The following is a 23,938-nucleotide window of genomic DNA, read 5'->3' as shown; positions in this document are numbered from 1 at the left end:
CTAGACAACTGGTACTGGGCTTCTATCCAGAAGTGGGCATGGCCAAATGGAATTAAACCCTGTGCCATATCCAGGGCTGTCTTGACAACTGTTGCTGGGCTTCTAACCGTACCCTAACCCACTAATGCTAATACCCTAAACCCGCAACCTTAACCATCCTAACCCTAATAACCCTAACCCCCAAACCCATCCCTAAAACCATAACCCCCTAACTCTAACACCCTAACCCACTAACCCTAACCCTTAAACCCTAATACACTAACCCTAACCCAACCCTATTACCCTAACCCTAATACCCTAACCCTAAAACTCTAACCCCCTAACACACTAACCCTAACACAAGCCGAGCCCTAAAACCCTAACCCTTACATCCTAACCCTAATACCCTAACCCTAACACCATAACCCTAATACCTTAACCCTAACACAACCCAAACCCCCAACCCTAACTATAACACCCTAATCCTCTAACACCCTAACCCTAATAACCCTATCAACCCTAACCCTCTAACCCTAATCCTATAACCCTAATACCCTAATCACACTCAGAAATGTTTTGTTTCCGCAGCTGGAAGCTGGCTTCCTGTCAATCACACTTCAACTACTCGGGGGCTTCTATGCATACAGATATTTATTAGCTAATGGTGGCTGCAGTCATTCCATAATCGAATGGATTGTGAATTCTATTAGCGATCCATGATTAATTAGGCCAAAGGACAGAAGCTGATTAGTTTGAACTGTATCTCTGTCCAAGCTTTAATACATCTCTCCTTAGTATAAAAAATATACATAAATGAATTCACAAAATGCTGTTGTCAAATAAACAAATGATGGTGTATTACTTTATTTTTATTGAGGAGCTTGTTCCTCATTTTACACTTTCACAGATTTTATACCAAATTTTCCCAAGAGAGATGGTTAATCAGACCTGATCTCTGTTCTGCTAAATTGCAGAGCCTTGCTATCAGTTATACGCTGCCCCACCAGAGGGAAATCCCGCCCTGTGCAAGCCTGCAAATTGCTTATCAGGATGCGCGAAGATTAGCTAGATAGTCAACTCTCTGCAAATCCACCTGCAAGCTGCTCCCCATCTAATGACTTCCCAGTGTGCGCAGTCTGTACGTAGCCCAGGACTTACTCAGCGGCTGCAATAGAATCAGGCTGATCAGGGGCGGAGCTGACATCACATGACTTCCCCTCATACACCTGGCCACACCTGTGTATTCCCTGACACTCCCAGATAACAGCCGCTCACCATGTAATGATTCCCCAGTGTGTGTGCAGTGTGTGCGTAGCCCAGGACTTACTCAGCGGCTGTGATAGAATCAGGCTGATCGGGGGCGGAGCAGACATCACATGACTTCCCCTCACACAACTGGCCACACCTGTGTATTCCCTGACACTCCCAGATAACAGCCGCTCACCATGTAATGATTCCCCAGTGTGTGCAGTGTGTGTGTAGCCCAGGACTTACTCAGCGGCTGTGATAGATTCAGGCTGATCAGGGGCTAAGCTGACGTCACATGACTTCCCCTCACACAACTGGCCCCACCTGCGTATTCCCTGACACTCCCAGATAACAGCCGCTCACCATGTAATGATTCCCAGTGTGTGCAGTCTGTGCGTAGCACAGGACTTACTCAGCTGCTGTGATAGATTCAGGCTGATCAGGGGCTGAGCTGACATCACATGACTTCCCCCTCACACACCTGGCCACGCCTGCGTATTACCTGACACTCCCAGATAACAGCCGCTCACCATGTAATGATTCCCCAGTGTGTGCGGTGTGTGCGTAGCCCAGGACTTACTCAGCGGCTGTGATAGAATCAGGCTGATCGGGGCGGAGCTGATGTCACATGACTTCCCCTCACACACCTGGCCACACCTGCGTATTACCTGACACTCCCAGATAACAGCCGCTTACCATGTAATGATTCCCCAGTGTGTGCAGTCTGTGTGTAGCCCAGGACTTACTCAGCTGCTGTGATAGATTCAGGCTGATCGGGGGCTGAGCTGACGTCACATGACTTCCCCTCACACACCTGGCCACGCCTGCGTATTACCTGACACTCCCAGATAACAGCCACTCACCATGTAATGATTCCCCAGTGTGTGCAGTCTGTGTGTAGCCCAGGACTTACTTAGCGGCTGCGATAGGACCAGGCTGATCGGGGGCGGAGCTGATGTCATATGACTTCCCCTCATACACTTGGCCACACCTACGTATTCCCTGACACTCCCAGATAACAGCCACACACCATGTAATGATTCCCAGTGTGTGCAGTCTATGCGTAGCCTTGGACTTACTCAGCGGCTGTGATAGAATCAGGCAGATTGGGGGCGAAGCTAACGTCACATGACTTCCCCTCATACGCCCGAGCACACCTGCGTTTTTCCCTGGCACTCCCAGAAAACGTCTGTTCCTCACCCACAAACACCGGCTTTCTATCAACTAACTTCCATTGAGAGAATGATTTAAAAAAAAAAAAAATAAGTAGGATTTTATTGAAGGACGGCCTTGCACACTATGAGCTGCACGCATACGTAGTCTATTGATAATCATCCAGCCTGCAATAATGCAGACATGTGATCAGGTCTGAATAACTCCCAGAGATATTGCACAATTTAGTTATAACAATAAAGTTAAATAGTTACAAAAGAATAATACTGATATCGCATATATTAAGTAAGTGGATAAAGAGAATGGTGTAAGATCATTTTTTATCTCTGCAATGTTCTCAGCTACTAATTTTGGTTAACATTTTGTTGAGAGCCTGTTTAACATGCGTTGTAGAACTTCTTCTTCTGGTCTTTCCTTGAACCATTTTTCTTCGTCTTACTTCACGGCACAGCTCATAAAATGCCTCTGTGATGCTCCCTTCCCCAGTGCACGCAGAGCACTCATAGAATGCACAGGCCAGTTCTGTGGCTAGTTTTTCTCCTTCCTCTGTGCTCACTTGCCGGGAGTGACCTAGGTCTGCTTTGTTCCCCACCAGAATAAAAGTAACATTTTTAGGTTTTTTTATTTCATCTAGTAAGTTCTTAAAGGACATAACATCTTCAAAACTTCCTCGGTCAGTGATATCATAGACAATAATAAAACCTTCTCCCCAACGTATGTGACCATCTCTTTGCAATGGGTCTTCCTAAAGCAAGAAATAAAAGATGAATATAAATATCGTTTTTAGTACATTTTCATAAGAGTTAAAATATGCTGTACATTAGGGTAAAATGCCATCCACTCTATACAATTCCCACCGCCACGATACCTGTGACAGGGGGCCGTCAGGGGGCCGACAATAGCAAGTACATGAGCGATAACATTTACTCTCTTGTCCAGTGTGGATGGGGCTTATGTTAAACATGCATTACCTACAGACTGACTGAATATGTAAGTAGTCGCCTACTTCGTCACATATGCCCAATCCATATAGCAACTGCCAGCGGATCAGAGACTACTCCCACCCCCATCCATCCACAGTCTCTCCACAATACTACAGAAGGTCTTCCATGCAGCACCCATGGTTTAACCAGCTTTTTGCTGACATTAATAGGAGCTATATGCCAGAGGTTCCCAAACTCTTTCATCAAGGCAGGTTTAAGGATATGCATGCTTGAGCACAAGTTGCCTAATTCATACCTCAGCCAATTTAATCAGCCATGGGTGCACAAGCATGGAATGCTAGTTTGCCTTGAGGCAGTGGTATCACTATGTAGGTGCAGACCACACACAGGTGTCACCTTTGGAGAGCATGACACCTAAATGCCAACTTCTTGACAGTGCCTGGATCTGGGTGCTGCATTGTGACATTATCCTGCAGTACCAGGCTCCTGGCTTAGAGAAGCCACTAACAGGCACTAGTCTCCGTAGGGATGCCAGAAATGCCCCCCGAGCCTGTTTTATGGTTGCACAGATCCCATTTTTTCTTCTTAGCCAGTCCGGAGCCACTAGAATGACCTCGGTTCCGTCTCTCCTAATCTTCCTTAGTACCCATGCCACGAGGGGAATCGGTGGGAAGACGTAAATCAGGCTGAACGCCCATGTTATCGAGAGGGCGTCCACTCCCTCCGCCTGTGGGTCTCTCGCCCTGGAGAAGTATCTGGACACCTTCCAATTGTGTCTCGATGCCATCATGTCTACTAGTGGGGTCCCCCACCAAGCCACCAGAGAACTTAACAAGTGGTGGTGTAGACTCCATTCCCTGGGGTGAAGCTCGTGGCGACTGAGAAAGTCGGCTTCCCAGTTGTCCACCCCGGGTATGAAAATGGCAGACAGAACCTGACAGTGACTCTCTGCCCAGGACAGGATCTTTGTTGCTTCTCGCATGCAGGACCTGCTTTTGGTCCCGCCATGTCTGTTTAGAAACGCCACAGTAGTGGCATTGTCCGATTGGATGCGGACCGCATGCCCGCTGAGAAGAGGGTCCGCCTCCAGAAGTGCATAATACACAGCACGTAACTCCAGGTTGTTGATATGGAGAAATGTTTCCCAGAGGGTCCATTTGCCCTGAAAGGACTGACCCATGGTTACAGCACCCCATCCCAGGAGGCTCGCATCCGTGGTGACTAAGACCCAATTCTGGATGCCAAGACTTCGCCCTGCCAGCAGGTTGGGCGTGTGGAGCCACCACTGGAGAGACAGTCTCGTCCGAGACGACAACACAATCTTCCGATGCATCTGAAGATGTGAACCGGACCATTTTCTCAGAAGATCGAGCTGGAAAATCCTGCTTTGAAACCTCCCGAATTGGAGGGCCTCGAAAGAGGCCACCATCTTTCCTAAAAGAACAATGCACTGATGCACTGACACTTGCGGGGTCTTCAACAAGTCTGTGACCAGCTGTTGAATGGTCACCATCTTCTCTTGTGGGAGGAACACTCTCATAAGAGCCGTGTCCAACACCATCCCCAGAAACAGGAGTCTGTGAAGGGATCAGAGAGGACTTTGCTAAATTCAGAAGCCAACCGTGACCCGTCAGGGTCTGCATGGTAATCTGTAAGGCCACCTGCAAATCCTCCGACGACCGAGACTTTACAAGCAGGTCGTCCAAGTAAGGTATGACACAGATCCCTTGTTTCCTGAGCACCACCATCATCTCCGCCATCACCTTGGCAGTGCGTGGAACTGATAGTGATCGTTCAGCAGCGCAAACCTCAGATATCTTTGATGAGGAGGTCAAATTGGGATGTGAAGGTAGGCATCCTTCACATCCAAAGATGCCAAGAACTCCCCTTCCTCCAGTGCCGCTATAACGGCCCATAAGGACTCCATCTTGAACTTTGTTACAGTCAAGAATGGGTTCAGGGATTTCAGGTTCAGTATCGGGCGAACCAACCCGTCCGGTTTTGGGACAACAAATAGATTTGAATAATAACCCTGCCCCCTTTCTAGGGGAGGGACCGGGGTTATTACTCTGGCCTGCACCAGTTTTTGGATTGCTTGCTGCAATACCATTTGGTCCACTGGGGACGTTGAAAGGCCTGATTTGAAAAACCTTTGAGGTGGTTGTATTGCAAACTTCAGCTTGTAGCTGTGCAAAATAAGACCCCGTACCCAAGAATTGAGGCACGAGGCTTCCCAAACATGGCCGAAGAACGCCAGTCTGGCTCCCACCTCGACCGGAGCTATTGGTGGAGCCCCACCGTCATGCTGCAGGTTTACTGACCGACCTACGGGCTCAAGGTAGGTAAGTATCAGTATGTGTGGGCTGTGGATGTATTAAACTTTTATTTTTCTGGGTGTCAGTGTGTGTTTTATTTAACTATTTTTTGTACTGTGGAACTACAAGTGCCAGCGGGCCCTTTAATGCCCCGCATGCTGGGACTTGTGGTTCTCCAAGTCCCAGCATGCGGGGTAGGCTTGCTGGGACTCATAGTTCTACAGTATAAGACAATAGTTTTTATTCTTTTTTTTTACACTTTTCATCAGCCCGATGCCCACCGCCCAGGGGCATCGAGGACAGCCCCGGACTTTCAGCATGGGCTGGTAAGTCCAGGAGGGGGGGGACCCCTTCATTGGGGGGTCCCCACTTCCCCAGGACCCCTGCCCATGCTGACCAGCCACGGGGATAATGCTTTGGCCGCCGGCATTACCCTGCCAGCATTACCCTGCTGGCTGGTTGGTCTGGTGCTGGTTCTTAAAATACGGGGGACCCTTAGTCATTTTGTCCCCCGTATTTTGGGAACCAGCGCTGGACCTTGAGCCTGGTGCTGGTTTCATTAAATCAAGGGAATCCCTATTTGTTTGTCCCTCTGATTTTATGATACCAGCACCGGCTTTTTGAGCCCGGGGCTGGTTATGCTCAGGAGGGACCGCACGCCGTTTTTTTTTTTTTTTCAACACACTGTACATTACTGAAACTGTGCCGATTTTCATGACTGAAAATCGCACATTTTCAGGACTTAAAAATCGCACAAAATTGCACTTTATTGCGCTATTTTGCTGCAAAATCGCATCTCATTAAACATGCGAAAATCGGCCCAATAACGCGATTTTAAAAAGTGCGATTTTTATACATGCTTAAAAATCGCATGTCATTAAATTTCACCCTAAATGCGTCTCAAAGTGCCTAAAATGTTAGCGTCTACATTGGGTACACCCCCTGTGGTAGTGGTGTGCCGGGGTGTGCGATTTAGAAGCCCTGTTTGTGTCCTGTTTACACGGTACATTTCATTACATTACAGCTAGAGTGGCACGCGCAGCGCTACGTTACATCACATTACATTATAGCTAGAGCGGCACGCGAGCCTCTGGCAGGCTGCCAAGTTTCAGAGACAGACTGTGCGCGTGGTGGCGCCATGAAACTACACAAGTACCGAATCCCCTTCAGAGGACTCAGCTAAAGGAAGGTCAAGCACCTCCCTGATTGCCATAATTAATGGCTCTGTGCCCCGGAGCAGTGACTGTGAAGCATCAGGCTCCTCACCCCCCCCCCCCCATGTCTGCTTCTTCATGCTCATCCTCCTCCCTGTCCTCTGCGCCAGACTCAGGGGTTTGGGAGGGTGCACCTCTCTTACGAGACACCCCAGGAGTAGGAGTCTATCAACTCTAGCAGAAAGGATAGCAAGTTCCCTCTGCACTCTCTGGGTCTGTGCTGCTGTAGCAGATAACTGTGTAGTTACAGTTTCTAGCATGGATTTCATCCCTGCTGCCCAGGAAGGCTCCTGTGAGCTGTCTTGTGTGCTACTTTGCTGTCCTGTAAGCTGTGGGGGAACCCCACTACTTTGGGGGGACATGCATGGCCCACAAGTAACTTGTGAGGAAGAAGCTGGCACAAACTTATCACTGCACACCATACATGTAAGTTTCCTCACCATTGTGACAAACAAACAATCTCCCCTCACACACAGAGAAAACACAGTGGATATGCAGTGTGATTCAGACACAGATAATTACTATGTGTAGTACTATCTGACCAGTCTGTAGCTTAACAAGCTAGTGGGGTAGTGTACAGAGGGTAACGGAGGGGACCAATACACCAAACAACCTTAGCTCTCCAATTTTAAGAGCTGGTATACAGTACAGTAAATATAACTCAGTACTTTCAGTGTATGCAGGCAACTGCAAAAGTACACAAGCGCTGAAAACCTGATGCTGTCTCTGCTAGCAGATTCCCTCTATTCCACACCGCTGAGGAGTGTCTGGAGCAGTACAATGGCGATTCCAGCAGCCAGGGAAGAAGCAGGAAGCAGGTTTTGGCGCCCTCACAGAGCTATGGTCCCGCCCTGGGTAAGCTCCGCCCAGCGTAATGGCGCCGGAGCTTACCTGCATTTTTATAGAGACTGACATTGAAAAATGTCCAACCCATGGTAAACTGCCCTGGACAGTACAGGAGGCAGTACCCTGTCCCAGTGTAGGCAGGGGGTTGCGCGGTCCCTGTGCAGGGCACTGCCGATACCGCCGCCGCCATCTTGCCGCACAGTGACCCGGGGGCCCCACGGCAGGGGACCTCGGGGTAGTACTCACCACACTACGTCTTCAGACTGGACTAGGGGTGTGCGGCATGCCAGGGGTGTGTGCGCTGCAGCGCAATGCCCGCAGTAACATCACCCATGCAGGACAGTGGTCCTGTGGCAGGGACAGCTCGGTACCATGAAGTGGCCTGCAGCTGAACCCTTCCCCCAGTCTCCCACGACGCAGGACTGCTGTTAAGTCCAAAACAGCAGTCCCAAAATAATAAAGAAATTAAACAGAAGACAAACTCTCTGGAGCTCTTCCTGATGCGTGCTTCTCCTGAGGCACATTTTCTGGTACTCTTTACCTAGAACGGCGCCCGTCGCGGGCATCGCGGGTACATTTATGTATGGCCGCGACGCGACCGACGCGATGCCCGAGATTTCCCATTGAAACCAATGTTAAACTTTGAAATCGTGTCGGTCGCGTCGCGGCCGTCCATAAATGTACCCGCGATGCCCGCGACGCGATGCTCCCGATTTCCCATAGGAATCAATGTTAAAAGGCGCGATGGACCCGATTTTACTGTTAAATGGCTCAATCCACCCGATTTGGCCATAGGAATCCATGTTAAATGGGCCACAGAGCCCATTAACCCTTAAATGTCCCCCCAAATTTTTAACGCCACCCCACGATCCACGCCAACCCGAAGCGTGGCGAGCGCAGCGAGCCCGCGAGGGGCGGCGGTACGCGTCCTCCGACCTTTTCATGCCCTACTATCCACTAGGGCGTGGTGTGAGAATATAATAGTGTGGCGAGCGCAGCGAGCCACCGAGCCCGAAGCGTGGCGAGCGCAGCGAGCCCCGCGAGGGGACGCGGATACCTTCACAGGTAGACGCGTCCCCTCGCGGGCTTCACAGGTGTCCGTGGCGAGGTGGACACCTGTGAAGCCCGCGAGGGGACGCGTCTACCTGTGAAGGTATCCGCGTCCGCTCGCCACGCTTCGGGCTCGGTGGCTCGCTGCGCTCGCCACACTATTATATTCTCACACCACGCCCTAGTGGATAGTAGGGCATGAAAAGGTCGGAGGACGCGTACCGCCGCCCCTCGCGGGCTCGCTGCGCTCGCCACGCTTCGGGTTGGCGTGGATCGTGGGGTGGCGTTAAACATTTGGGGGGACATTTAAGGGTTAATTTGGCCTATTTGGCCCCAAATCGGGTCCATTGAGGCATTTAACAGTAAAATCGCGGTCAATCAGCCGTTTTAACATTGTTCCCTATGGGAAAATCGCGGTGATCGCGGTCATCGCGGTCATCGCGGCCATCCCGATTTACCCGCGATGCCCGCGATGACCGCGATCACCGCGATTTTTACCCACGACGCCCGCGATTTCAATCGCTGGCGCCGTTCTAGGTAAAGAGTACCCATTTTCTTAAACTGGCTAGATGGGAGGGGAGCAGAGGGGAGGAGCCAGTACACCCTGTATAAAGTTTTATATTTGCCTGTCTCCTACGGAAACCCTCTTTTCCCCATCGTTATGAACGACTTCCCTGTATCCCATAAGAATGTAAGATAAACTTTATTACTTCCAAGCTTGCACAATGGTGGTCCCTTCCCATCGTAATACTTGCTAATCCAATTTATCTCACTGCCGTGGACAGTAGTAATATTCTAGGAGCTATTATTGCCCTCAGAACTCTGAGTAAGGGTTGGAGTTCACCATTCTGAGCTTTTAAGTTTTCAATTGATACACAAAGCATCATCCTTAAGTCTACCGTGGCTTTGTATTAACAATCCACAAATTGATTTGAACACTTCCCAAGTGACTGCTTGGGGATCTATCCGTTTTGGTACCTGCCTTCAGCAGGTATTGCCTGCACGGAATTTAAACTAAAATCTCCAGATGCTGCTCCTCATCCAGAGGCTTATATACCCGCTTTCTTTGCCCGAGATGCAAGAATATAGCAGAGAAAAAGTAGCCAGAGGTTATTAGACCATCATCATCTCCTGTGGGTGCAGGATTCTTTTTTTCTCTACAAAAAAGATGTAGGATTGAGACCCTGCATCGATTTTACAGAGATTTGAATGATATCACTTTTAAATATCTATACCCTTTGCCTTTTTAATTGCAGAACTACTTGATTGTGTCAGTGGAGCCACAATTTGTACAAAGTTGGATTTACGGGGGGCTTATAATTTGATTCAAATCAGAGAAGACGATGAGTGGAAGACAGCATTTAACACTGAGACAGCCACTATGAGTACCTTGTTATGCCCTTTGGTCTCAGTAGCGCTTCTGCGGTATTTCAACACTTTGTGAATAAAATCTTTTGTTATCTGCTTTATGGAAATGTCATGGACTTAGATGATATTTGTTAGTAAGGGGGTGCAAAGGCACCTTGTTGCGGGCACCCTGCTGTCCAGTTTGCCTCCTGTAAACTATGACTTTACCTATAACAGCCACGTTGTAAGATTAGTTGTCACTGGGTGAAAAGTCCTCAATCATCTCTGTGCTAATCCTCTGCTTTACAAGCATGGGGTGAAATCCATTCCATTGATTTTACAATATTTGGGGTGAAATCAATTCCATTTATCGGATACATCATTTCAGGTTCTGGTCTCAAAATGGTCACCGAAAAACTCATGATTCAGGACTGGCCAATACCATCCACTACTGTAAGCAATCAAAGATTTGTGTTTTTTGCAAACTACTACAGAAAGTTCACCCAAAATGGGGCTACCCATCTTCTCAAGCAAAGTTTCATCTTTTCTCCTGTGTTAAGACAACCGGATGTATCTCTCCCGTACACTCTACAATAGATGCTTCTTCTGTAGGTGTTGATGCAGTTCTATTCCATCCTTCATCCCTGCTGATTGTTTTCATGCAACTTCTCTCCAGCAGAACAAAACTACCCCACCGGGGATCAAGAGTTGCTTGCCATTAAATTGGAATGATTTCTTGGAAGGAGCTACTCATGAAATCTCCATTATTACAGATCACAAAAATGTATTGTATCTGAAGACAGCTCATTGATTGAATCATTTGACAAGTCAGATGGGCACTCTTCTTTTCACAATTCAATATCAAATTGTCTTTTTGTCTAGGGGCATTGAACCAGCAAGGCAGATGCACTTTCCCATTTGTGGGAGCAAGATAGTGACTCAAGTTCCATGGAAAAATATCTCATTATTGATCCTCTAGCTTTTTCCGCGATCTGTATAGACTCCACTGCTCCTCCTGGGAAATCCTTTGTAAAGTCAGCATTACAAAAGAGGCTTCTTTATTGGGCTCATTATTCAAAATTTGCTGGTCATGCAGGCATCCAAAAAACTTGTAAGTTTATTTCTAGATCTTACTTGTGGCCGTCCCACAAAAAAGATGTTCAGGAATATGTTGCTTCATGTCTTAAGTGTGCCCAGCACAAGATTAGTCATCAAGCTCTGGCAGGACATCTCATCCCGTTGTCTTTGCCTCAGTCCATGGACCCACTTGTCCATGAATAATTTTTTTTTATGATCTTCTGGAATCTAAGTATCTGGGTGATAATGGACCCCTTCATCAAGATGGCTCACTTTGTTCCTCTCACCTGTCTTCCATCTGCTTCTAACTTAGCACAATTATTTGTTTGAGAGCTCTTCAAGCTCCATGGCATATCTGAAGATATCATCTTTGATCGAGGAGTATAATTCATTGAAAAATTCTAGGGAAATTTATATGCTATATTTCAAGTCAAACTTAATGTTTTTGATGGCTTACCACCCATAAATGGCTAAACTGAAAGCGTCAACCAAGACTTGGAATATTTTTACATCTGTACGCATCCTCTTACCATGATGAATGGGCCAAGCTACTTCCATGGGCAGAGTTTTGCCATAACAACCAATTCCACATTTTCTACCACTACACCTTTCTTTTCAAATTATGGATTTCATCCCAGGGTACCAGTTTCAACCTCTTGTAGTCTCATCTGCACCTGCAGTGTATTTAACTCTTTTATGGTTCATTAAAATCTGGAAGTCCATTCAAAAAACTCTTCTGAAAGCCTCCAAAAACAACAAAAAATTTGCTGCTAGGAAACACTAATGCAGTTCCCGCCTTAAAACCTGGGGATTGTGCATGGTTATCTACTCTTAATCTGAGACTCAAAGTTCCATCTATGAAATTTGTGCCACATTTTATTGCTCCTATCCCAGTGGAACAAGTCATCAACCCAGAAGTGTACAGCTTAAAACTGCCTTCATTCCTGAAGATTTATACTTAATTGCTTTCATTCCAAATTACACAAAGCACCCATAGTTTTTAGACTTCAGACTTAGATTTTGGATTGTCATATTAGTTACAACCATCTTCCGTATCTCATTGACTGTAGAGGGAATGGTCTTGAAGAACTGTCTTGGACTAGCGCTACTGATGTGCATTCTCAAAAGTCATGAGTCGGAGTCTGAGAAACACATACCTACATTATAAGTGTTTCTCCAAGCTTACTCTGAAATGCTCGAGGAGTTCCCAGCGGGACCCGCGGTCTTCTGGCAGCACCTTTCCTATCATCTTGCATACACTACATTGCTGCACTCCGCTCATCCTGACTTCTATGCTAAACTCCATTGTCAAACCTATAGGCCGCAGCCACGCTTATACCATGCAGAGTTTCCCTCCAGTTTTCAAACACTGGCACCGCCGTCTTGTTTGCCCTCACATTACTCTCAGAGGCTAATCTGGAAACTCCAATGCTGACATCACTTCTTCCCAGCCTATCAGCAACATCTTGACACGGTCACAACCTTTAGGAATGTTCAGGTGACTTACCCATTCCAGGGTCCACAGGAGTCGCTGTTAGCAGTGATAGCGGATGTCTGGCTTCCAATGTCCATTGAGCGCTGGGGTCACAGTTAGCAACAACTACGGATGCCCAGCTTCCAGTGTCCCAGCAAGCGTCGGAGTCACAGTAGTGACATAGACCAGTGCGCAGACTCTTTAGGGTGCGCTGCGCAAGAGGTGCAGTTCTCCTTGGTTAAGAACCTGTGAGGCTCTAGCTCAGTGCTGTCAGCTGTAGTTCATTAGCGTTCTATAAAAGGCACTTCCTGTCAAACAGACTCTGCCAGAGTATCGGTTCACTAACCTGCTCCAGTGTTCCCTGTGACTTATACTGAGATAACACACTACCTGTGTTTGACCTCGGCTCGTATTCCTGACAACTCTCCTACTCAATCCTAGTGTACCCTATCCATAGACATCCTGTGTATGACCTCGGCTTGTAATCCTGACTACTCTCCTACTCAATCCTAGTGTACCGTATCCATAGACATCCTGTGTATGACCTCGGCTTGTATTCCTGACTACTCTCCTACTCAATCCTACTGTACCGTATCCATAGACATCCTGTGTATGACCTCAGCTTGTAATCCTGACTACTCTCCTACTCAATCCTAGTGTACCGTATCCATAGACATCCTGTGTATGACCTCGGCTTGTATTCCTGACTACTCTCCTACTCAATCCTAGTGTACCGTATCCATAGACATCCTGTGTACGACCTCAGCTTGTATTCCTGACTACTCTCCTACTCAATCCTAGTGTACCGTATCCATAGACATCCTGGGCCAAATGTAATAGGGTGAGAGTTTCAGAAAGTGAGAGATTTTGGGAGAGTTTTCCCATGTTTTTTTAAAGCAGCAATCAATTGCACTGCAAAGCCAGGTTGATTTTGCCATGCAATTGATTGCTGCTTTAAAAAACATGGGAAAACGCTCCCAAAATCTCTCACTTTCTGAAACTCTCACCCTATTACATTTGGCCCACTGTGTATGACCTCGGCTTGTATTTCTGACTACTCTCCTACTCTATCCTAGTGTACCGTATCCATAGACATCCTGTGTATGACCTCGGCTTGTATTTCTGACTACTCTCCTACTCAATCCTAGTGTACCGTATCCATAGACATCCTGTGTACGACCTCAGCTTGTATTCCTGACTACTCTCGTACCAAATCCTAGTGTACCGTATCCATAGACATCCTGTGTACGACCTCGGCTTGTATTCCGGACTACTCTCGTACCAAATCCTAGTGTACCGTATCCATAGACATCCTGTGTACGACCTCAGCTTGTATTCCTGACTACTCTCGTAACAAATCCTAGTGTACTGTATCCATAGACATCCTGTGTACGACCTCGGCTTGTATTCCTGACTACTCTCGTACCAAATCCTAGTGTACCGTATCCATAGACATCCTGTGTATGACCTCAGCTTGTATTCCTGACTACTCTCGTACCAAATCCTAGTGTACTGTATCCATAGACATCCTGTGTACGACCTCGGCTTGTATTCCTGACTACTCTCGTACCAAATCCTAATGTACCGTATCCATAGACATCCTGTGTACGACCTTGGCTTGTATTCCTGACTACTCTCGTACCCAATCCTAATGTACCGTATCCATAGACATCCTGTGTATGACCTCGGCTTGTATTCCTGACTACTCTCGTACCAAATCCTAGTGTACCGTATCCATAGATATCCTGTGTATGACCTCGGCTTGTATTCCTGACTACTCTCGTACCAAATCCTACTGTACCGTATCCATAGACATCCTGTGTACGACCTCGGCTTGTATTCCTGACTACTCTCGTACCAAATCCTAGTGTACCGTATCCATAGACATCCTGTGTACGACCTCAGCTTGTATTCCTGACTACTCTCGTTCCAAATCCTAGTGTACCGTATCCATAGACATCCTGGGTATGACCTCGGCTTGTAATCCTGACTACTCTCGTTCCAAATCCTACTGTACCGTATCCATAGACATCCTGTGTACGACCTCAGCTTGTATTCCTGACTACTCTCGTTCCAAATCCTAGTGTACCGTATCCATAGACATCCTGTGTATGTCCTCAGCTTGTATTCCTGACTACTCTCGTTCCAAATCCTACTCTATCCTAGTGTACCGTATCCATAGACATCCTGTGTATGACCTCGGCTTGTATTTCTGACTACTCTCCTACTCAATCCTAGTGTACCGTATCCATAGACATCCTGTGTACGACCTCAGCTTGTATTCCTGACTACTCTCGTACCAAATCCTAGTGTACCGTATCCATAGACATCCTGTGTACGACCTCGGCTTGTAATCCTTACTACTCTCCTACTCAATCCTAGTGTACCGTATTCATAGACATCCTGTGTACGACCTCGGCTTGTATTCCTGACTACTCTCGTACCAAATCCTAGTGTACCGTATCCATAGATATCCTGTGTACGACCTCGGCTTGTATTCCTGACTACTCTCCTACTCAATCCTAGTGTACCGTATCCATAGACATCCTGTGTACGACCTCAGCTTGTATTCCTGACTACTCTCCTACTCAATCCTAGTGTACCGTATCCATAGACATCCTGTGTACGACCTCGGCTTGTATTCCTGACTACTCTCGTACCAAAACCCAGTGTACCGTATCCATAGATATCCTGTGTACGACCTCGGCTTGTATTCCTGACTACTCTCCTACTCAATCCTAGTGTACCGTATCCATAGACATCCTGTGTACGACCTCAGCTTGTATTCCTGACTACTCTCCTACTCAATCCTAGTGTACCGTATCCATAGACATCCTGTGTACGACCTCGGCTTGTATTCCTGACTACTCTCGTTCCAAATCCTAGTGTACCGTATCCATAGATATCCTGGGTATGACCTCGGCTTGTATTCCTGACTACTCTCGTACCAAATCCTAGTGTACCGTATCCATAGATATCCTGTGTACGACCTCGGCTTGTATTCCTGACTACTCTCCTACTCAATCCTAGTGTACCGTATCCATAGACATCCTGTGTACGACCTCAGCTTGTATTCCTGACTACTCTCCTACTCAATCCTAGTGTACCGTATCCATAGACATCCTGTGTATGACCTCGGCTTGTATTCCTGACTACTCTCGTACCAAATCCTACTGTACCGTATCCATAGACATCCTGTGTACGACCTCAGCTTGTATTCCTGACTACTCTCCTACTCAATCCTAGTATACCGTATCCATAGATATCCTGTGTACGACCTCGGCTTGTATTCCTGACTACTCTCATACCAAATCCTACTGTACCGTATCCATAGACATCCTGTGTACGACCTCGGCTTGTATTCCTGACTACTCTCGTACCAAATCCTACTGTACCATATCCATAGACATCCTGTGTACGACCTTGGCTTGTATTTCTGACTACTCTCCTACTCAATCCTAGTGTACCGTATCCATAGACATCCTGTGTACGACCTCAGCTTGTATTCCTGACTACTCTCGTACCAAATCCTACTGTACCGTATCCATAGACATCCTGTGTACGACCTCAGCTTGTATTCCTGACTACTCTCCTACTCAATCCTAGTGTACCGTATCCATAGATATCCTGTGTACGACCTCGGCTTGTATTCCTGACTACTCTCATACCAAATCCTACTGTACCGTATCCATAGATATCCTGTGTATGACCTCGGCTTGTATTCCTGACTACTCTCGTACCAAATCCTACTGTACCATATCCATAGACATCCTGTGTACGACCTCGGCTTGTATTTCTGACTACTCTCCTACTCAATCCTAGTGTACCGTATCCATAGACATCCTGTGTACGACCTCAGCTTGTATTCCTGACTACTCTCGTACCAAATCCTACTGTACCGTATCCATAGACATCCTGTGTACGACCTCGGCTTGTATTCCTGACTACTCTCGTTCCAAATCCTACTGTACCGTATCCATAGACATCCTGGGTATGACCTCGGCTTGTATTCCTGACTACTCTCTTACTAAATCCTAGTGTACCGTATCCATAGACATCCTGTGTACGACCTCAGCTTGTATTCCTGACTACTCTCGTACCAAATCCTACTGTACCGTATCCATAGACATCCTGTGTACGACCTCGGCTTGTATTCCTGACTACTCTCGTACCAAATCCTACTGTACCATATCCATAGACATCCTGTGTACGACCTCGGCTTGTATTTCTGACTACTCTCCTACTCAATCCTAGTGTACCGTATCCATAGACATCCTGTGTACGACCTCAGCTTGTATTCCTGACTACTCTCCTACTCAATCCTAGTGTACCGTATCCATAGATATCCTGTGTACGACCTCAGCTTGTATTCCTGACTACTCTCGTACCAAATCCTACTGTCCGTATCCATAGACATCCTGTGTACGACCTCGGCTTGTATTCCTGACTACTCTCGTACCAAATCCTACTGTACCGTATCCATAGACATCCTGTGTACGACCTCGGCTTGTATTCCTGACTACTCTCATACCAAATCCTACTGTACCGTATCCATAGACATCCTGTGTACGACCTCGGCTTGTATTCCTGACTACTCTCGTACCAAATCCTACTGTACCATATCCATAGACATCCTGTGTACGACCTCGGCTTGTATTTCTGACTACTCTCCTACTCAATCCTAGTGTACCGTATCCATAGACATCCTGTGTACGACCTCAGCTTGTATTCCTGACTACTCTCGTACCAAATCCTACTGTACCGTATCCATAGATATCCTGTGTACGACCTCAGCTTGTATTCCTGACTACTCTCCTACTCAATCCTAGTGTACCGTATCCATAGATATCCTGTGCATGACCTCGGCTTGTATTCCTGACTACTCTCGTTCCAAATCCTACTGTACCGTATCCATAGACATCCTGTGTACGACCTCAGCTTGTATTCCTGACTACTCTCTTACTCAATCCTAGTGTACCGTATCCATAGACATCCTGTGTACGACCTCAGCTTGTATTCCTGACTACTCTCGTACTCAATCCTAGTGTACCGTATCCATAGACATCCTGTGTACGACCTCGGCTTGTATTCCTGACTACTCTCGTACCAAATCCTAGTGTACCGTATCCATAGACATCCTGTGTACGACCTCGGCTTGTATTCCTGACTACTCTCTTACTAAATCCTAGTGTACCGTATCCATAGACATCCTGTGTACGACCTCAGCTTGTATTCCTGACTACTCTCCTACTCAATCCTAGTGTACCGTATCCATAGATATCCTGTGCATGACCTCGGCTTGTATTCCTGACTACTCTCGTTCCAAATCCTACTGTACCGTATCCATAGACATCCTGTGTACGACCTCAGCTTGTATTCCTGACTACTCTCCTACTCAATCCTAGTGTACCGTATCCATAGACATCCTGTGTACGACCTCAGCTTGTATTCCTGACTACTCTCGTACTCAATCCTAGTGTACCGTATCCATAGACATCCTGTGTACGACCTCGGCTTGTATTCCTGACTACTCTCGTACCAAATCCTAGTGTACCGTATCCATAGATATCCTGTGTATGACCTCGGCTTGTATTCCTGACTACTCTCGTACTCAATCCTAGTGTACCGTATCCATAGATATCCTGTGTACGACCTCGGCTTGTATTCCTGACTACTCTCGTACCAAATCCTACTGTACCGTATCCATAGATATCCTGTGTACGACCTCGGCTTGTATTCCTGACTACTCTCTTACTCAATCCTAGTGTACCGTATCCATAGATATCCTGTGTACGACCTCGGCTTGTATTTCTGACTACTCTCCTACTCAATCCTAGTGTACCGTATCCATAGACATCCTGTGTACGACCTCGGCTTGTATTTCTGACTACTCTCCTACTCAATCCTAGTGTACCGTATCCATAGATATCCTGTGTACGACCTCGGCTTGTATTTCTGACTACTCTCCTACTCAATCCTAGTGTACCGTATCCATAGACATCCTGTGTACGACCTCAGCTTGTATTCCTGACTACTCTCGTACCAAATCCTACTGTACCGTATCCATAGACATCCTGTGTACGACCTCAGCTTGTATTCCTGACTACTCTCGTACCAAATCCTACTGTACCGTATCCATAGACATCCTGTGTACGACCTCGGCTTGTATTCCTGACTACTCTCTTACTCAATCCTAGTGTACCGTATCCATAGACATCCTGTGTATGACCTCGGCTTGTATTCCTGACTACTCTCGTACCAAATCCTACTGTACCATATCTATAGACATCCTGTGTACGACCTCAGCTTCTATTCCCGACTACTCTCGTACCAAATCCTACTGTACCGTATCCATAGACATCCTGTGTACGACCTCAGCTTGTATTCCTGACTACTCTCGTACCAAATCCTAGTGTACCGTATCCATAGACATCCTGTGTACGACCTCAGCTTGTATTGCTGACTACTCTCGTACCAAATCCTACTGTACCGTATCCAGAGACTACCAGTGTTTGACCTCGCTTGCTTTCCTGATTATTCTCCTGCCTTATCCGAGTGTACTGCAAACCATGCTTGCTCGTGTATGACCCAGCCTGACCTTGGACATCCTATTGCCTTATCCTTTGGTACCTACTTTGCCCGTTTGATCCTGACCTGGCTATGGAGACCATAAATAATCCTGGCTCCACTCCACCTGTCTACCAGAGCTTACCAGTCCTAAGTGGGGAATCTGATCAGGGGACCACGACTGGCGTGTCTGGTGCAGCAAAGCCCATATCCTGTTTGGACGGGTCACTGGTAAAAACCATCAGCACGGTAAGATTCCACACCCCTGAATCACATCCAGTCAATCCCCAGCCTGGTATTTGCTATTCTAAGCCCGAGACCATGACAGACACTCTAAAGATACTGGCAGAAGACTTCTAAATTGTCAGTGCAATGGTGTCTACAGTGTAGTAGTATCCTTAAATCTGCTCCTGCAATAATCGAGTATCAGACCAGTGCTTTTGCATTCTCAGCACAGCTATCTCTCATCCTAATCCTTTTTATGCTCACTTCTACCCCTCCTGTGTCACTACTGTCTGTCTGCCCCTCTAGAATGTAAGCTCTCACAGGCAGGGGCCTCTCTCCTCATGTGCTCTTCTTGAAAGATATATCATTGCCACCATAATTGCTTCAGCATCCTGCCCCCTGATGGAAATAAAAATACCAAAATTGTGGGCCGGATCTCACTAGTGAGGGTGGTCTTTACCAGCTGCTGCTTGGAACAGAATGGTCAGTCCTGAGAAACATACATACGCATACAAAACAAGATAAGCAGCGCTTAAACAAAATCACGATTGGTTGATCTATCACAAGTAGAAATGTATTCACAATTTACTGGGTAAAAAAACCATAGTAAATAAATGAATGGTTAAAAAGGGGTTAATTTCAGAATTTCAAGATAACCACCAACCATGTATTTTGGGGTGTCCTGGAGAGTCCATTCCTAGATGCCCATACTCAGAATATACAGTCCCAATTGGGCCATCTGGAGGTTTAACCCCTTTTTAACCATTCATTTATTTACTATGTTTTTTTACCCAGTTAATTGTGAATAAATTTCTACTTGTGATAGATCAAACAATCGTGATTTTGTTTTAGCGCTGCTTATCTTGTTTTGTAGGCGCCTGATGGAACTGTCTTTATTTACCATGTACTTGTCCTAAATGGTATTGTAATTTATTTAATAGGGGTTTTTTTGCTCATTTTTGTACTGTTATGCGCTGCGGAAAACTTTTTGGCACCATATAAATAAATAAATGATGATGATAATAAGTTGTCTTTGGCTGCCTTGTTTGCCATCAGCCAATCACTCCCGAACATGAAGTGTACACAGATCAGTGAGATGTGTACAGTGCTTCTCTGTTAAAATGTGTTTAAAGTATATAAAAGAATAACTTGTTCTGGGCTCTTTGAGCCGATACTGGTTTTAAAAAAATGCATGAGGTCCCCCTGTATTTTAAAACCTGCATCGGGCTCTTGGCTCTATAAACAGGTTCAACTCTTTGAGTGATGAGATGTGCATTGTTTGGGGATGTGTTCCCATGGAAATATGTTACCATGGAGAGCCAATGGGATGTCCAGAGGGTGCGGCAAGAGGTCAAAGGACTAATAGGAATTTGATGTATAGGACCCAGCTGCACAGAAAGGATTCTCATTGTCTAAGGGGGATAAAATCCCTAACAGGAAGGAGTGATCACACTATTCTACACCTTAAGAAAGACGCCAGTTGGGATTGAAACGCGTTGGTGGAGATCATTACAGTAGTATCCGGAGAGGCAGTGACCGGTTGCCAAGGAAACACTCCTGGAGGGTGACAGAGTGTTCGGGACTCACCATCTTACCAACATGCGCTATTAGAACTGTAAACCTACAGTTCTTCTAACTTGGTAATTATCCACTGCTGTCTCTATTCCGGATCCATTTTGGCTTTTTTTTGTGAAATCTTTGGAATTTTATTATTGTGAAATTTTAATATTGTTTTGTTATTAAAAAGCTGTATTACACTACAATATTTTCTCTGTTAATTCACATGGTCCATCAACCTGCAATCGGGAATGAATACTGGAATCCTATTATCGTATGAAATCCTATTATCGTAACAAAATGATATCTTGTTTGAGGTTCAACTCTATTACCCTTTATTTAGTGTTGGAAACCACAAGGATACAATATAGCGGTTCACACCATAGACTTCAATGGATTTTACCACCACTGAAGTCTATGGAGGGATTTTTGATTAACAACATAGCTATTTAAATCAGTGGGCAGCTCCTACAGAGGTGCTTGCTGATTGGCTTGAGTTTTTCGATGAAGCCATCTCATTTGCGTAGAGAAAGTGTATGTGTTAACGCCTATACTTCCTCATGTCTGTACTATTTAAATAGTCAATTTTGCACAGTTCATTTCTGTGTGTGCAGCAATGATTCCTGTGTTTTAGTGTTGTCTATGGAAATTACATCCGCGTTTGTCCGATGGCACATTTCATCCTATTCAATACTTACCCACGTTTTGAACTTCTATTTTAACTAAAGCCCCATAACACTTAACGAGTTGATGCTGATATTGGTGTCAGGGCTCTGGCATTGGTTAGTGCGTACACACTATCTGATGCTGGGGAAAAGGAGCAATGCTAAAAGAAATAGAACAATAGACAAATTACTTGGCCCAGGCACTTAGTAACAAAGGAAATCCTTTACCTGACCAGCGGTGTCCAGTAATTCCATGGCCACCATTTCATCGTCAATAGTTGTCTGATGTCGATATGTAGATTCTAAGGAAAAAGGGTTAAAAGAAAACGCATATTGACATATCTGGATATTGAACTGTCCACTACTGTGCCAACAGAAGCACCGACTGTCTCTAGGATTGTGTACAGGTAGAGGTGCTACCTACAGTCAATAACAAATATGTCAAGAAACAAAGAAAAGGAGGGGTGGAAACACGGGGGGAGGGGGGTGTTATTCAGATCTTAAAAATAAATTATATTGATACATTCATAAAATTAAATAATACACAAATCTAAAAAAACAGTCAAATATTTCAATACAATAGAAGCAAGTACGAAAGAAGAGTTATTGGTCCTTATTCAGATCTGATTGCAGTACAAATTTGTTCTCAAAGGGACTTCCGGTGGGCGTATCTCCAAGGAGGACGTGTTTTTAACGAAGCTCCCTGCTCGCGGCCCTAAATTGGGGAGTTGTGGTCACTGTTGGGGTCTCAGCTCCCCCCCCCCCCGTTTCCCAGCCTCCCAGCATACAATGTCCACTAGATACTCACGACATCCCATCTAGACCGTGACGATTGGCGATATATCTATGCCCGTTAGTCCAAGCATATAAACAGACTATGTTCTTATTTGATCCTGCACCTCCGCTCTTTTTTGCCTTTTAAAATTGTGACATAGAAATTGGTGTCATTTGACACAAACTGTACCTCTATCAATGCGGTGCTCCGGCGGCTCAACATACCATGTGAATTCCATACCAGGGGTGAAATTCTATGGGATGAGATAAATGAGCATTTTTTTATCTCGCACCACATCGCCGCACTTTTTGAAATCACATTTTTTGGTAATAATTCGCATATTTAATGGGATGCGATTTGGAGGCTGAAAAGTGCGATGTAGTGCGAATTGCGGCGAAGTGGTGCGAATTTATGACACAAAAAAGTGTGATTTCTTCCGCCGGTCATGTGCGAGTTTTGGACCACCCGGAGTGCGATTTACAAGACTGTCTCTGCATGACTAAGACCCCCTAACCTATTGGCCCTCCTCTGTCCCCTCCATTATGCATCACACCCCCCTATATAAAGGGGCACGGGCGCCATTTCACTCTTTGATAGGAAGTAAGGAGCATGGAGAGGAGCAGTGGCAGTGTGAGCAGAGGAAGAGGTGTTAGTGGCAGAGTGAGGAGTGGCAGAGGGAGCAGTGGCAGAGGGAGCAGTGGCAGAGGGAGCAGTGGCAGAGGGAGAAGTGGCAGAGGGAGAAGTGGCAGCAGCCCGCCAAGTGGGAGAGGCAGCAGAGACTGCTGAGGTCGTCCTCCATTACAGGGAGTGGCAGCAGTGTGGCAGGCAGCATGGCCACAGCAAGGCCAGCCCCAGCAGGAGGAGGTGGAGGATCCGCTGGCATCCCCATCCTATACCCAGGTCCTATTTCTTACCCCAGAGCAGCTGCAGGAGGGCCACATGTCAGAGGTGGAGGAAGATGGAGGTGAGGAGGAGGAAGACACTGGCATGGAGGAGGAGGGGTACATGGCTGGAGTCGAAAATGAGGAGGAATAGGAGGTAGAAGCTGGCCGCACAAAAAGTGTCCGAAAGGTCAGATTCTCATACGAGGAAAATGCTGCGCTTGTCCGGGCTATCATACCCCTGTTTGACCGGTTACTGGGGAAAAGTCACCACAAGACCACTGCACAGCGGAAAAGGGCTATGTGGAAGGACATCACCCAGGTGGTGAACACTGTCAGTCAGCACAAGCGCCTGGTCAGAAATGTCAAGAAGAGGTTCAACGATATCAAGAGACAGCTCAAAAGTAAAATGGCCATGGAGTTGGAGGAGGCCACCAAGACTGGCGGAGGAAGCCCCACCACTGTCTGCTACACGTCCTATGAGGTCAAGTTAAAGCAAATCATACCCCCTGAGGTCCTGCCTGGCATGCACGTGGCGGATACCGATAGGCCGCCGACGCAACCCAGAGCTGGTAAGTGTGACCACATGCAATCTTAAACA

General features: G+C 46.5%; 1 protein-coding gene across 1 annotated transcript in view; it reads right to left on the bottom strand.

Annotated features, from left to right (window-relative positions):
- Positions 1-811: 811 nt before the first annotated feature.
- The window catches only part of LOC146073543 (ras-related and estrogen-regulated growth inhibitor), an 80,376-nt gene continuing 57,249 nt past the window's right edge, over positions 812-23,938 (bottom strand). Inside the window, exons 4-5 of the mRNA XM_083180726.1 lie at positions 21,910-21,983; positions 812-3,145 (exon numbers count right to left, since the gene is read on the bottom strand). Of these exons, the coding sequence (XP_083036852.1) occupies positions 2,738-3,145; positions 21,910-21,983 (482 nt within the window). The 3' untranslated portion in view covers positions 812-2,737. The remainder of the gene's footprint in view (positions 3,146-21,909; positions 21,984-23,938) is intronic.

This window comes from Crinia signifera, chromosome 4 (genome assembly GCF_055691185.1).
Source record: "Crinia signifera chromosome 4, ASM5569118v1, whole genome shotgun sequence".
Taxonomy (NCBI): domain Eukaryota; kingdom Metazoa; phylum Chordata; class Amphibia; order Anura; family Myobatrachidae; genus Crinia; species Crinia signifera.
Note: the sequence above shows the minus strand (reverse complement) of the source record. Positions and strands in the feature narration are given on the sequence as shown.